The sequence below is a fragment of the Lepidochelys kempii genome, chromosome 1, assembly GCF_965140285.1.
Source record: "Lepidochelys kempii isolate rLepKem1 chromosome 1, rLepKem1.hap1, whole genome shotgun sequence".
Classification (NCBI taxonomy): Eukaryota; Metazoa; Chordata; order Testudines; family Cheloniidae; genus Lepidochelys; species Lepidochelys kempii.
The window spans coordinates 220,034,434-220,049,145 of record NC_136380.1 but is presented as its reverse complement, the minus strand read 5'-3'; the positions used below and the strand labels follow the sequence as shown (position 1 = coordinate 220,049,145).

The following is a 14,712-nucleotide window of genomic DNA, read 5'->3' as shown; positions in this document are numbered from 1 at the left end:
GGAAAAATCATTTTATTTCATTGAGCTAATACAATGACACATGCCCAGCATTTGCATCTATTGAACTAGTAGCCACTGGGGTTCTCCTTGTGCCACCTACCAGCGCTTTCCCCCACACTGCTGAGACTGATCTACCACCTTTGATGATGATGGTTGATGATGATATAGAAATTGCTCTTAGCAAGTGTAGGGAGTTGAAATGCTTCCAAGTGAATAGCCCCACTGATTTCAATAGAACTTACTCTTTTCAGTGGGGGTTGACAGGCTCAGACCCTGAGATTCTTTTTTATTTGCTAGTTAAGTTACAATTCATGCATTTTTTGAACCAAAGGTATTCTTTCCCTGAGTTGTGGTGGAATGAAAACAACTCGGGGCACTGGAGATAAAACAGCCATTTTAAAGAGATTTTTAAAATATTTTTTCTTGATAAGGTTTAAACAAAACGTACAACGAATAAACAAAACAAAACCAATAAACAAGAAATTAAACATAAAATGTGTCTTATAGCTGAATTGATGACAAAGAACTCACAACACTAAGAATAAATGTGTCGTTCAAGAGTGATATAAAGGTGAGGAAGGCTGTAGCACTTGTTAAATGGGAGAAATCTATATAACATTTTCACTAAGCATGGGGGGAAAAATCATGTCCTGTGTTCTTCTCTTTCTCCCATTAAACATGTTTCTTCACTCAGACAATATATACAAATTCTGCCAAGCACCCTGCTCTGGATTTTGGGATGGTTGGGTTGAAGTCAATTAGATTTACACAATCTGTTTTTGAAAGAGAGGTTAATCATTTTAGGCTTTCTGATGTTTGGATACAAGACAATAAGAGATTCACCCTGGAATATCTCTGGAGAGGAATAATTTGAAACATAGAAATTCAGTGGAAGAAATGTGGAGCATGATTCGTCTCCTCTTAGCTTAAATAAGACGGTTTTTTTAGACCCCTGGGAAGCAGTAACTGAAAGATACCGAAGGGCAGGTAGTAGAAGACAAAGTTAGATATTAGTTCATAGGATGATATGGCACAACCACAACAAAAACCCAATAGTGTGATATTGGCCAAAGAAACATGCCATATGTCGTCCCTTCCTATGCAGTTCTGGAGAAACTGCATCTAGAATACTGCTTATGTAGCTGAGCACCTTGCTCCCAGAAAGGTGTTGAACTGGAAGGAGTTAAAAGAGCAAAAGAATAAATAAAAAGGTCAACAGGCTAGTGGAATTGATGTAGGAGGGGAAAGTGACAGAGCTAATGTACCATCATTATATTTGGTTTGGCTGAATACCAATTAAAAGGGATTAATTTACTCACTATGGTCCCAATGCTGGAATGTGACCTGCTGGCACAGACCCCTGCACATGTGTAGAGTCCCAGTTAAGACATTGGATGAAATTCTGACCCTACTGAAGTCAATGCTAGTTTTGCCATTGACTTCAGTGAAACCAGAATTTCGCCGAATAGGTCTCTGAAGGTGTGGATTGCTTTGTGCTAGAAAATCCCGTTGCAGGACTGGGGCCTATAGAAGGGGAAGAATTGTTTGGGGCTGGTTCAAGGTGTATAATTGCATGTAAGGGAATGAACTAAGGATATTTGGCTGAATAATATCAGGAAACATTTCCCAAGAGCAAGATCTATTGCTCTGTGAAGTAGTTCCCAAAAGATGTGGGGAAGCACCCATCACATGCAATTTAAAATGGAACTGGATGAAGTATTAGAAACATATACTAGGGAACAATCCCTCTCTTGCTTATGAGGAAATAAGATATATTTGTCTTTTCTAATGTCTATGGTTCTCTAATATGAATTGCTGCCCTGACAACACTATGTTCCTTAGTGTCCAATTTTCTTTCCTAATGCAGTGTATACGTATGTTCAGAGCCGATTTTATCGCTCCCCTGAAGTGATTCTTGGTCACCCGTATGCTACTCCTATTGATATGTGGAGCCTGGGATGCATCATGGCTGAACTTTACACAGGCTATCCCCTTTTTCCAGGAGAGAATGAAGTAGAGCAACTTGCCTGCATCATGGAGGTAGCTTCTGGGATATTTTAGTCATAACATCAAGGTGCTGTTTCCTCCATCCCTTACATGCATGTCTTGGAAACAGAGCATTTTGTAATTTGATGAATTGTTTGAACAGTACCTTCCCTGGGGGTTCATTGACATGAGTTTGCTAAACTGCACTCCCAGCAACAGAATGACACATGAAGAGACTTAAATATTTTCTGGAGCTGGGCTGGCTGTGAGAGGGAAGCTTATCACAGCCAGGGGGCCCAGTGAGAAGAGGCAGAATGTGAAGCTGCTGCCTCCGCTTTGTGTGGCAAACCAGCGGCCTGTGGTGAACGTTGTTGGTCTGTTCAGTCACTGTGCTATTTCTGTCTTTATGGGGAGCACACTGTAATGTGATCAGAATTGTAGGGAGCGGTTCTGACCAAAGAAGTATGTTTGAGTCTAAGGGGGAAGCAAAGCAAAATACAATATTTTAATTTTTCTCCTTTTCCTAATACATTTTTTGTTTGTACTGCCATGTAATGTACCTGGGGCCAACTGGGAAAATGATGCAAAAGTTATGGCAGGTACAATGTGTTGCAGTCAGTCTTCTAGGCAAGTCTGACTAATGAGAGCATATCACTTTGTTGCCCAGCATCCTATGCTAGCTCCCTGTCTGATTTTAAACCCAGGGCAAGCCCTGACTTAGCAGGTGCAAAGCTGCTGCACTGTCCCTCTCTGCAGTCTCCCACAGTAACTATGTTGATCAACAGGAGTGCTATTCTTCAGAGTCCCCCTGTGAAACTTCCAGGGCTGGGGAAAGAGCTGTCTCAACAGAGGGATGTAGGTGTTGTAGATGCTATTAGTCAGATCAGAATGAGCCCAACTGTGAAAACAATTCTGTTTAAGTAAGACCTCCATTAATGACAGAGCAACTTAGCCTGGCAGCGTTCTTTATGGAAGATGACAACCATCAAAATTTATCTACTGTGAGAAGACAGCTTAAAATGGAGAGTGTGAAGTCCATTTTCAATCAATTATAATGGATCCCATGGTTCTGTATATGGACCTTAGATACTGTATTACAGGGAGAGGCACATTAAAAATGAGGGTGGGTTAGAGAGAGCTGTAGACATTTCACTCCATGCATCTGAAGAAGTGGGTTTTTTACCCACGAAAGCTTATGCCCAAATAAATCTGTTAGTCTTTAAGATGCCACCAGACTCCTTGTGGTTTTTGTGGCTACAGACTAACACAGCTACCCCTCTGAGACATTTTACTGTAAATTGCCAATGTAAATAAGAGGAGGAGGAACAGCATATCCATCTTTAGCCAAGGCTGCTAGAGATGTTGAAGAAATAGTGAATAACTCCTCGTATTAATTTTCTGTCTTGAAGATATTGGGTCTTCCACCAGCTGATTTTATTCAGACTGCATCAAGAAGACGAACGTTCTTTGGTAAGCGCCTGTGATTATCTTTCTTTATTGTATCACTCCCTGGGCTTTTAAGTCTCCTCTCTGCTATTGCCTTTGATGTGCAGGTGGAGAATGGGGTTAGAAGAACTTCAGATTCTTCTTACCTGGGTCACCACTTCATTCAAACTGCTTTTAGGAACAAATATCCATAAGAAATAAATAATTTGAGGACTATACAAAAACTCAGTGATGTGCTGTCGATAGTTTAAGGTCCTCCCACTGCAGAGATAACAGAGGAGAGACTGAGAAATCTATGTTTGTTTTCCTGTTTTAAAACAAGTGTTTTCTCATTGCTAAAACCATGGAAGGAGGCAACACCACTTAGGAAACAAATCTGTATTAAGTGCACTTTACTAGAACTGATTATTCTTTGGTCCTGAAAAATATGCAAAGTAAAGTGGTAACACAGCACAGGATTCAATCCGTATAATTTCAGATAGCTATGCTAGAGGGATTACTCACACAGCAGTGCAAGCCATGTACTGGTGGGATGGTTGTAATATGGGAAAACGCATTTCATTGCTCTCATAAGACCCTGTTCAGGACTTCTTATTCACACTGACTTCAATAAGGATTTTACCCTAAATAAGGAGTCAGAGTTTAATGCCAGAAGACACCACCAGATCATTTAGTGTGGCCTCCTATGTATCACAGGTCACCAGCACCACCCAGCACCTATACGCTAAACCAAACAACCAAAATGAAACCAAAGAATTACAGCCCTCAGGAGAATAGACTGTTATGTGCCACAGGCAGAGACTAGGAGGGACCGAGGTCCCTACAATGATAAGGAAATGATTAAGGGAGATATACAAGAAAATCCCTTCCCACCTATTGTGCTCAGACCCTGAGCATATGAGCAAGAACCAACCAGCCAAGCACCTGGGAAAGAGAGAATTCTCAGTCCCATCTCACAGGCCTGGCCCCAAGTAGGGTTCATTGTGTTCTAGCTAAATACCAACTGGGTAATTATGTTCAACCTACCTACCATTCAACAAGCTTCAATGGAACATGGCATTCTTCACTTCCTGTCCTAAGCAGCTGTGTAGTGCATTTCTGTGTTGTTAAACAGTTGTCATGTTTCACCTGAGATAGGTGCAGGTCAGTGGTAGGTAAAGATATTTCTTGTGTGTAAGTTTGTGAAGAACTTTGGGGTCCTTTTGGATGAAAGTCATTATGTAAATGTAAGTCATTTTCCTTATGGATTTAAATCTCTTTGTAGGACTCTGTAAAGTTCACACTACTGAAGGGCAACATCATAACTACAGCTAAACTGTTACTGTGCAAAATGTTTACATGACTTAAAAGCATATTTTGTTTTTAAAGATTCCAGAGGTTTTCCTAGAACTATAACAAACAGCAGGGGAAAAAAAAGACACCCAGACTCCAAGGATCTAAGTATGGTATTAAAAACTCATGATGCTGCTTTCCTGGATTTTCTGAGAGGCTGCCTAATGTAAGTTACTTTTTACTTCTTTATTTTCTGCAGACTTGTTTGACATTAAGTCCCTGCTTTATTTCTCTTAGACCTTTAAAAACTTTTGTATCTCTGTTTTTTCACCAATGTTTATTTTATAGGCGCATCCTTGTAGCATTTGAGTGCCTTTGACAAACATTAATGAACTTTTTTGCCCTAGATCCCTAAATGGCCCCCTCAAGGATTGAACTCACAACCCTGGGTTTAGCAGGCCAGTGCTCAAACCACTGAGCTATCCCCCACCCCCTACTGTGGACCCTGTTCTGCAGAGTGGGGGCTAGGGACACACATGCCTAGGGACAGATCTAACCAGGAGTCAGAAACTCTGAAGTTTTTTTTTTTTTTAAACACTCTATTGTATTTAGTATGAAGTACAGTACAGATTGGGCAAGACACATAACTAGAGGTCTACTAAATTCGCAGCCATAAAAATTCATCATGGATTAATTATCTGGTTTCCCCCTTGAAATCTGGTCTTTTGTGTACTTTTACCTATACTATAGGGTAAGAGTATACAAAAGTACACAGTGTTTCTCAAACTGCGGGTCTCAACCCAAAAGGGGGTTGCAAGCCTATAGTAGGGGGGTGGTAATATTGCCACCCTTACTCCTGCGCTGCCTTCAGAGCGGGGCGGCTGGAAAGAGGCGGCTGCAAGCCAGATGCCCAGCTCTGAAGGCAACACTGCCGCTAGCAGCAGCGTAGAAGTAAGGGTGGTCTGGAATATATTATATGAATGCATCTGCTAAATTTGCTATATATGCTGTGACTGACCTGCAAAAAATGTGCTATTTCTCCACGGTTTAAGTAGACCCCGGCACAAAATCTCTCTGCACATTAGTTTTACTGTCTTTAAATTGGAAATAATAATACTGACTTTCTTAACTCATTGGGGTGATGAAAGGATTAATTAGTAAATGTTTATAAAGCTCTAAACCCTGTGTCTGTCTTCTCTAGTTAGACAGTAAGCTCTTTGGGGCAGGGACCATCTACTATTCTGTGTGCTTAGCATAATGGGGTCCCATTTTTCGTTGGTCCTTAGGCGCTGCTGTAATAAACATGTTCAATAATAATAGTAAACCATGCTGGCCTGTATCCCACTCCTGAGGCAACCACCTATTAACTTCTGTCTATTATGAAAATCAGTCATTTAATACAACTCTTGTTCCTGTGACCTAACAATTTTTGAATCCCTGACAAGTCTTTGCCTTTTGTCCCTTGGGTATTTTTTTCTTTTTACTACTTCTACTTCTGAAAAAATAAACATTGTTCTGGGCCACTGTAGATGGGAAGGTTTCAAAAATTATTCAATAGCATTTTTTCATGCTAGTTATTGGAGTAGATTCCTATCAACCAGGGGAACCTCGAGGGCAAGTCAAGGTCCAAACATTTCCCAGGAAGTTGTGGGTTGAAATCCTGACTTTATTGAAGTCAATGGGAGTTTTGTCATTGACTTCAGTTACTCTCTTAACTGACACTGATCAACTGCAAGTTTTTCATTGCTGGTGAATACAAATAGCAAACAATTTCTGTTAATCTTCAAGGAAGATACAACTTCAGTAGGTTATCTAGATCATAAACCCTTTGAGGATAGAAACCTTCTCTTCATGCCTGTTGGTAATTGTCTTGCACACTGTGGGTGCCATGCAAATGATAAATAAGTACCAACAAATATCATGGCTGTCTTCATTTCTTCCTTCTGAAAAAAAACAACAACCCTGTACATTCATTTGCAAATGAAGTGCAGCACTTGAGTTTCCAGCATGTTGCCACTGTCCCCCTGTTACCACAAAGTAAAGGTGACCTGTTATGAATCAAACTGAGGCGGAAGAAGCAAAACTCTTGGGAGTTGAGAGTGCTGAGCACTTCCCAGGATTGCATCTCACAGACCTGCTAGTATGTGGTGTGATCTTTTATCTCGAAAAATAGAAGTGGTGGAGACTAACAAAACATTCTAGGAAGGTGGATTTAGTAGTATCCTGCTGCAAAACTGTCACAAAGATTTACCAGCCTACACACAAAATACTCATCTGCTTTTTACCAGAATGATGGATGTTAATAATCACACTAACAATGTTTTATTCACCAGCCAAAATAAAAGACTTGAACCAGCGAAGGATTGAATTTTGAAAACAATGAACCAGATTTTGCTCTCACTTACATTGATGTAACTTGGCGCCGGAGGAGTTACTCCTGATTTACACCCATGTAAGTGACAGCAGTATCAGCTCCCTTGCCTGTTTTACTGTTATCTATGCACTATGTCAGGTTGGAATTTTGGACCGTGTTCAGCACTTTCTGTGCAAGATCTTTGTTACCCGTTATTATTACTTTCCTGAAGAAACCCTCAAAAACAGCTTCAGGATTTACTACTCTGTTTGTACGGTTGCTCTTCTGTAAATCTCAACTTGCAGTTATGTTGTTTTGAACGGTGACCTAGTTACACAAAAAATCTTTCCCTTAACGAGGAACATCCCTTTAACATTCCAGTGTAGTGGCCCAGTATCTTTCTTACAATGGCTCTGTGGAGTTCTAATGAGCGCCATGGACAGTTTTGACATTAGACTAGTCAGAAGAATAGAATACAGTTTGTATGAGGTACAACTAATTGAGGAAGTACCTATCTGCTAGGGGATTGCAACTGCTGCTCAATTCTAACACCTTTTCTTGGCACTAACATCATTTTAGGATTTTAAGGCTCTTGGGCACATATACAGAATGAATCCTCTGATAATATTGTGATTTGCATGTGAGGATCTGTGGTAAGCATTTGGCTGTTTGATACTGCACAGAATTTGATCAGTAATTCAGGCAAATTTTCAGAAAGCAGAAAGAGGGTTTTGGCAAATGGAATTATGGATAAAGGCAAACAGGCTATTTTACTGTTTGTGAATTTGAAAAATGTCTTCATGGCTCAATTTTCCTGAAGACAATGAAAGTATTTTCTGGCCTAACCTAAGTTTAATGTATTTTTCATTTTTAGCATTATAAACAAACACTGTTCAATAATTATTTATCATTTGTATATTTTAAGGTGGGAACCTGCCCTCCGCATGACTCCAGATGAAGCAATGCAGCACACATGGATCCAGGAACCAAGAATACATAAATCAAAACAAAATCGCCACTCTGCAAGTGAAAGCTCCTTCTTCACACCAGAGAAGAAGGAGAATGTATATAAACACACACTGCCTGGACAAGGAGGTGCAGTAGTCTGAATATTTGAAGTTCTTTATTCTTAATAATATTCATCGCTTGTACGTGTTGGCAGTTATGATTTTTAGAGGCCTTCATGTCTGAGCAAATAGCTTTGTTAAAAAGAAAGGATGAAGTAATGTAAAATGATGGAATGCTCCATAGAAGCATCGGCCATACCCACAGCCAGAGGTTTCAGAGTAGCAGCCGTGTTAGTCTGTATCCGCAGAAAGAACAGGAGGACTTGTGGCACCTGAGAGACTAACCAATTTATTAGAGCATAAGCTTTCATGGGCTACAGCCCACTTCATCGGATGCATAGAATGGAACATATAGTAAGAAGATAGATATATACATACAGAGAAGGTGGAAGTTGCCATACCTCCATTGGCCACACCACTTCTTTCCCACTTCTTTGGTAGAAACAGAGAGTTACCCGGTGGGTCATGTGGTTTATCTGCAGCCCGACAGGCTAAATATAACAACTAAAGGCCCATAGGTTCATGCAGAAAGAGCCTTCATACAGTGATCTTGGTAGGAAAAGAATCAGAGACAGCATCTGCAATCCATCCACAATGCACTTTAGTTCTTAGGGCAGAAAAAATGCATGGGGGTTGGTGGTTCTGCTCCTCTGAAATGTTGAGGCAATAATTGATTGGGTCTTTGCAGATTTAATTTGGGCCTGTGGACACATTACAGTTTCACACTGTCATTTTTTTATTTTATTTCATACAGAAGAAAACACCTGTCAAGACATGGTTGATAAAGTAAAAGGTGAACTGCCTGGAAATCCTACTGCTGCAACTGAAAGACTAACTCTCAATGCAGCTTCCTCAGACACAATGGAAAATAAAGTGCAACACACAGCCAAACAGGTTATTCCAGAGAAAGATCTGGAAAACCCAGTGGAAAAGGCTATCAAAAGAGACAAGGCAGAACATAGCAGTGAAACAGCTCTTCACAAAAATTCAATGTTCTTACCACCAATTAAGTAACATTCTCCACAAGCAGCTATTGGTCTGGTTTCTATACCTGCCTGGTATGTTTTGTAGGTAACCATTTAACTGTACAATATTCAAGAACATCATTTTAAATTATAACTCTCCACACATGGGCTGTGCACGTTTGTTAGACATTTTTAATCTCGATTAGTCCAGGTAACCAAAGCAGAATGTGCGTTGAACGTTCCTGAACGTTACCAACATTCTTGTTGTGATCAGAGATTCTTCACAACCCACAGCAATATTTTTAATAAAAAGGAGACTCTAGAGGTGGAGAGAGACTTATTCTTGGTATTATACTGGACACTTGCATTCAAAGATTCCTGCTTCTTGGGAGTTAAAAGCCTAGAAAAACCACAGAGGTCACAAGATCTGAATCTAATCTCATTTAAACCAATATAAATCAGAAATAACTCTACAGAGGTTAGTGGATTTATACCAGCATAAATGAGAGGAGAATCAAACTCATAGTGTCTCCCTCTCTGAGAGGGGAGAGTCAGATACGGGTCATTGGTAGCACCTCTGAACAGAATTAGAAACCCACGTTTAGTTCTATAGTGACATGCACACTGCAAAGCAGGTATTTATAAAAGGCAACAGGAGAGAAGGCTACCAAACCATGGTATGCATTACACCCTTCTACAGGGACCCCACTCCCTTTTTATATCAAACCAGAAGGGTGGATGAAAGAGAGAGTCAATGTCCAGGTGAATGAACCCTCAAAGGGAGTCTGACTTAATGCATTACAAAATCAGATTTATATGACTGCCAGCCCCAGTCATTAACCTATCTTTTGACATGTCTTTACAGCACCCAGCACAATGGGGATCTGATCCCTGACTGAGGCTATAGGTGCTACAAATAAGAATAATAAGGACGCTATCCTGCAGGATTCAGGGAATACCATCTCAGTGATCTCACAGTGGTCCCAGAGCACAAGAGCAATTGGGTGGGTTACTGGAGTCACACTATTACACATAGGCTCTACAGGCCAGGAAAAATTCCTGCAGGACATAGGAATGATCACATCAATGACCTCATCAAGGACGAAGACAGGCAAACTGTCCTGTAGGATACAGGGTGACTGTATCAGTGACTTCCTGGAGGCCCTATACCAGGTGATAGAGGGTTGACTGTATCGATGATCTCACAGAAGTGTTGAGCAGGTAAACTGTCCTGGAAGATACAGTCTGACTGTATCATGTAGCTTAGAAAATGTTTGTGCTAAGGGCAAGGGTGCAAGGAACTGCTAAGAGCCAGCAAAGGCATGAAGGCAAGAGGATAAATTGGATGTCAGAGACAGAGCACAGAGTTCAGCGGCTGGAACTGTTTGAAGTACTATCTGTATACCATCAGGTTCCTGCTTGACACTGGAAACTATGGGAAGCCCATGAGTATCCAACTGAAATGCTGATTACCTGTTGGACGCTGCTGATAGTTCTCACAACATTACTACCTGAAACATCCCTGCAATCAAACACTGAAAAACAGACTATCGCCACTGTCAGAATTGTAGTTGAATAGCAGAGGGGGAATTCAGGCTGTTTTTGATTATTTGAATTTGATTATTATTCATTCTCCCTCGCTATTGTGCTTAGTGACTTAGATGCTTAGATTACTCTCATCTAAAATATCTGTTCTCCTCTCAGAGTTACTCACTTGTGTATTTGCCTGCTCCAACTGGATCAAATTGGGACTGCAGTCATTCCTGATTGCACTGGAGTTCCCAGAACGAAACTACAAACACAGTTTGGCTTGTTGCGTCTTTGCTGCAATTACATTCTCTAGATGATCTGTTTTGCAGAGACCGTCTTCCAGTAGCTTTATTATATTCTCTGGCACGTACACTGATATCTCCCAACTTTGCAGTAAACCTGCTGTTGAACATCCCAGGAGCATTCTCAGTGCTGAGGGTGATGTGAGATAGAAAATCATCTGACACTGGAATTCAGTCTAACCATCCTCTCACTCATCAGAGGCAGAGTCTATGTTGATGGTATTTGAGCTTAGTTGCGTAGCTCCATATTTGTTTCATATTTTCCCTTCCTTGTGTCCACATTTTTCATGTTAAGTCATCAGCCTCCACATCCATCTCAACCATGGTCACCTCCTTCATTCTCTCCGGACAGTGTCTCCTTTAGTTAACAATCAGATTCATGCTCAGAGACCACAGGGATGAGCATTGGGTATAAATTCTTCGAGAGGCAGGCAGACAGCTCTTCTCTTCAGGTGCCTCCAATGCCCTCAAGTTCTCCTGCAGAACAGAAAACAGTAGGTATGGCCTATCATGTACATGTAGCCCTCCTGTTCTTCATGCAGTAAAAGGAGTCTCCAAAATACAGAGCAAGCCTGTGGTCAGTGCTCTGCTCATTGTGCCTAAGAACAGGCAAAGTGACAAATTGTTGCAAGCCAAAAGAATACCTGAATGACTCACAGTTTGAGAAGCCCAATTTACAGGCCTTATTTTATCCCTATAGCTTAAATGTACATTATCTTTCCTTTTTTATAGTTCTTTTTTTAAAAATGCATTATGGAACCTGTTGTCTGTTAATAATAATCGCACTGTGCCCTTCTGTAGCACCTTGTGCTCAAGAACTAAAGGCATTTTGCAGATATAAATTAAGCACCACAACACCCCCCATTAGGTTGCGTATGTATTATTATTAGGGCTGTCAATTAATTGCAGTTAACTCACGTGATTAACTCAAAAAATTAATCGCAATTAAAAAAAGATTTTTTTTACATTTTCAAATATATTGATTTCAGATACAATACAGAATACAAAGTGTACATTGCTCACTTTATATTATTATTTTTTATTACAAATCTTTGCACTGTAAAAATGATAAACATAAGAAATTCACCTCATACAAGTACTATAGTGCAATCTCTTTATCATGAAAATGCAACTTACAAATGTAGATTTTTTGTTACATAACTGCACTCAGAAACAAAACAATGCAAAACTTTACAGCCTACAAGTCCACTCAGTCCTACTCCTCATTCAGCCAATCTCTAAGACAGACAAGTTTGTTTACATTTATAGGAGATAATCCTGCCCACTTCTTATTTACATTGTCACCAGAAACTGAGAACAGGCATTTGCATTGCACTTTTTAGCCGGCATTGCAAGGTATTTATGTGCCAGATACACTAAACATTCGTCTGCCCCTTCATGCTTCAGCCACTGTTCCAGAGGACATGCTTCTATGTTGATGCTGCTCGTTAAAAAAATAATGCGTTAATTAAATTTGTGACCGAACTACTTGGGGGAGAATTGTATGTCTCTGGCTCTATTTTACCTGCATTCTGCCGTATATTTCATGTTATAGCAGTCTCGGATGATGACTCAGCACATGTTCATTTTAAGAACACTGTCGCTGCAGATTTGACAAACCGCAAAGAAGGTACCAATGTGAAATTTCTAAAGATAGCGACAGCACTCAACTCAAGGTTTTAGAATCTGAAGTGCCTTCCAAAATATGAGAGGGATGAGGCATGGAGCGTGCTTCCAGAAGTCTTAAAAGAGCAACACTCCGATACAGAAACTACAGAACCCCAACCACCAAAAAAGAAAATCAACCTTCTGCTGGTAGCATGTAACTCACATGATGAAAATGAAGATGTGTTGGTCTGCACTCCTTTGGATGGCTATCGAGCAGAACCCATCATCAGCATGGAAGCATGTCCTCTGGAACAGTGGTTGAAGCATGAAGGGACATATGAATCTTTAGTGCATCTGGCATGTAAATATCTTGCGACGCCAGCTACAACAGTGCCATGCAAATGCCTGTTCTCACTTTCAGGTGACATTTTGAACAAGATGTGGGTAGCGTTATCTCCTGCAAATGTAAACAAACTTGTTTGTCTGAGTGATTGGCTGAACAAGAAATAAGACTGAGTGGACTTGTAGGCTCAAAAGTTTGACATTGTTTTAATTTTGGATACAGTTATTTTTTGTATGTAATTCTACATTTGTAAGTTCAACTTTCATGATAAAGAGATTGCACTACACTACTGGTATTAGGTGAATTGAAAAATACTATTTCTTTTATTTTTTACAGTGCAAATATTTGTAATAAAAAATAAATATATAGTGAGCACTGTACACTTTGTATTCTGTGTTGTCATTGAAATCAATATATTTGAAAATGTAGAAAACATCCAAAAATATTTAAATAAATGGTATTCTGTTATTGTTTAAGGGTGCGATTAATCATGCGATTAATCGTGATTATTTTTTTTAATTGTGTGATTAATCACGATTAATTTTTTTAATCACTTGACAGCCCTAATTATTATCCAAATTCACACAGCAAGTCAACGCCAGAGCCAAGAAGGGAACCCAGGAATTCTGACTCTGACTCCCTGTTCTCTCTCTTACTTGATCTTAAATTAAATTGTGTATAATTTACTTAATGTTGCTAAATATATTGTCATGTTACTCATGTAATATTCTTAAAACACTACATTCTTAGTAAAAATAAAACAACAAAAGAAGCAGCCATTTATACCTTTGCACCCTGGTTGTTAGATCCTTGTTTAATACTCTGAGACATGAACGTCAGGTTTGTATAATTTTTGGTGGTGCCCAGAATGGGTCCAAGCAGAGCCATCCTGTCTATAGAATGGACTGGGGCAACCGCCTCGGGCCTCGCACTTCAGGGGGCCCCGCACTTCAGGGGGATGTGGGGTCCAGGGCAACCTGGGGGGGTTATCGGGGGCCCTGGCCCCAGCCTGCCCCGCTCTGCTCTGCTCCGCCCCGCTGGCTCCCAGTGTCGGTCAGGGGGAGGGGGTGAAAGTGAGAAAGAGGCGGGGTGGGGACAGGGGCTGGGGGAATGGATAGAGTGGGGGCGGGGCAGGGGTGGATCAGGGACAGGAAGGGGCGAGGCAGAGCAGGGTGGGCTGGGGCCAGATTGCTCAGTGCTGCTGGCACCAGGCCCCCCCGCTAACCCCACAGGCCCCCTGGTTCCCCTGTCCTCGTGAAGCACGGGGCCCCCCAAAGTACAGGGCCCCCAAAGGGCGGAGCCCAGGGAAGTTGCCCCAGTCCGTCCTATGGACAGGATGGCTCTGAAAATATAAGCCCTAACATTGGTGGGGCTGGGCCCACGTTCCTGAATATTGGTGGAGCACAGGCACCATGGGCCATATAACTCACTGCCTATGTTCTGAGGCCATCTAGTGTTGGAAGTGGTTTCACATTTGAATTTTGAGGCGTGTATTATTTACTGCAATTCTTCAGATTCTCTGTTTAACAATGTTATACCAAGTTCTCCTCCCCCCCCCCCAAAAAAAATAGTATTCTAGCCAGCTTAGTAGTTTGAGCACAATGTAACACTGGGATGATCTCAGTTTGTATCTAGAACCTGGTACTTACTCCACAAGTTAGCAGCGGCAGGGTGTGCTGCAGAAGCAGCATGTGTAGCCCCGAATTAGAAAATGTTCCCTTTGCGGTTTTAGGAGCAAAGTTCACCACTGGCAGGAAGAGAACCCAGGAGTCCTGTAACCCAGCCCCCCATGCTCTAATCCACCTGATCCCACTCCTGTCCCAGCGCTGGGGATAGAACA

At 41.1% G+C, this 14,712-nt stretch overlaps 1 protein-coding gene across 1 annotated transcript in view; it reads left to right on the top strand.

Annotated features, from left to right (window-relative positions):
- The window catches only part of DYRK4 (dual specificity tyrosine phosphorylation regulated kinase 4), a 72,068-nt gene extending 60,258 nt beyond the window's left edge, over window positions 1-11,810 (top strand). The window contains exons 13-17 of the mRNA XM_078849150.1: window positions 1,868-2,040; window positions 3,396-3,456; window positions 4,801-4,930; window positions 7,983-8,152; window positions 8,879-11,810. Coding sequence (XP_078705276.1) covers window positions 1,868-2,040; window positions 3,396-3,456; window positions 4,801-4,930; window positions 7,983-8,152; window positions 8,879-9,138 — 794 coding nt within the window. The 3' untranslated portion in view covers window positions 9,139-11,810. The remainder of the gene's footprint in view (window positions 1-1,867; window positions 2,041-3,395; window positions 3,457-4,800; window positions 4,931-7,982; window positions 8,153-8,878) is intronic.
- Window positions 11,811-14,712: the final 2,902 nt, after the last annotated feature.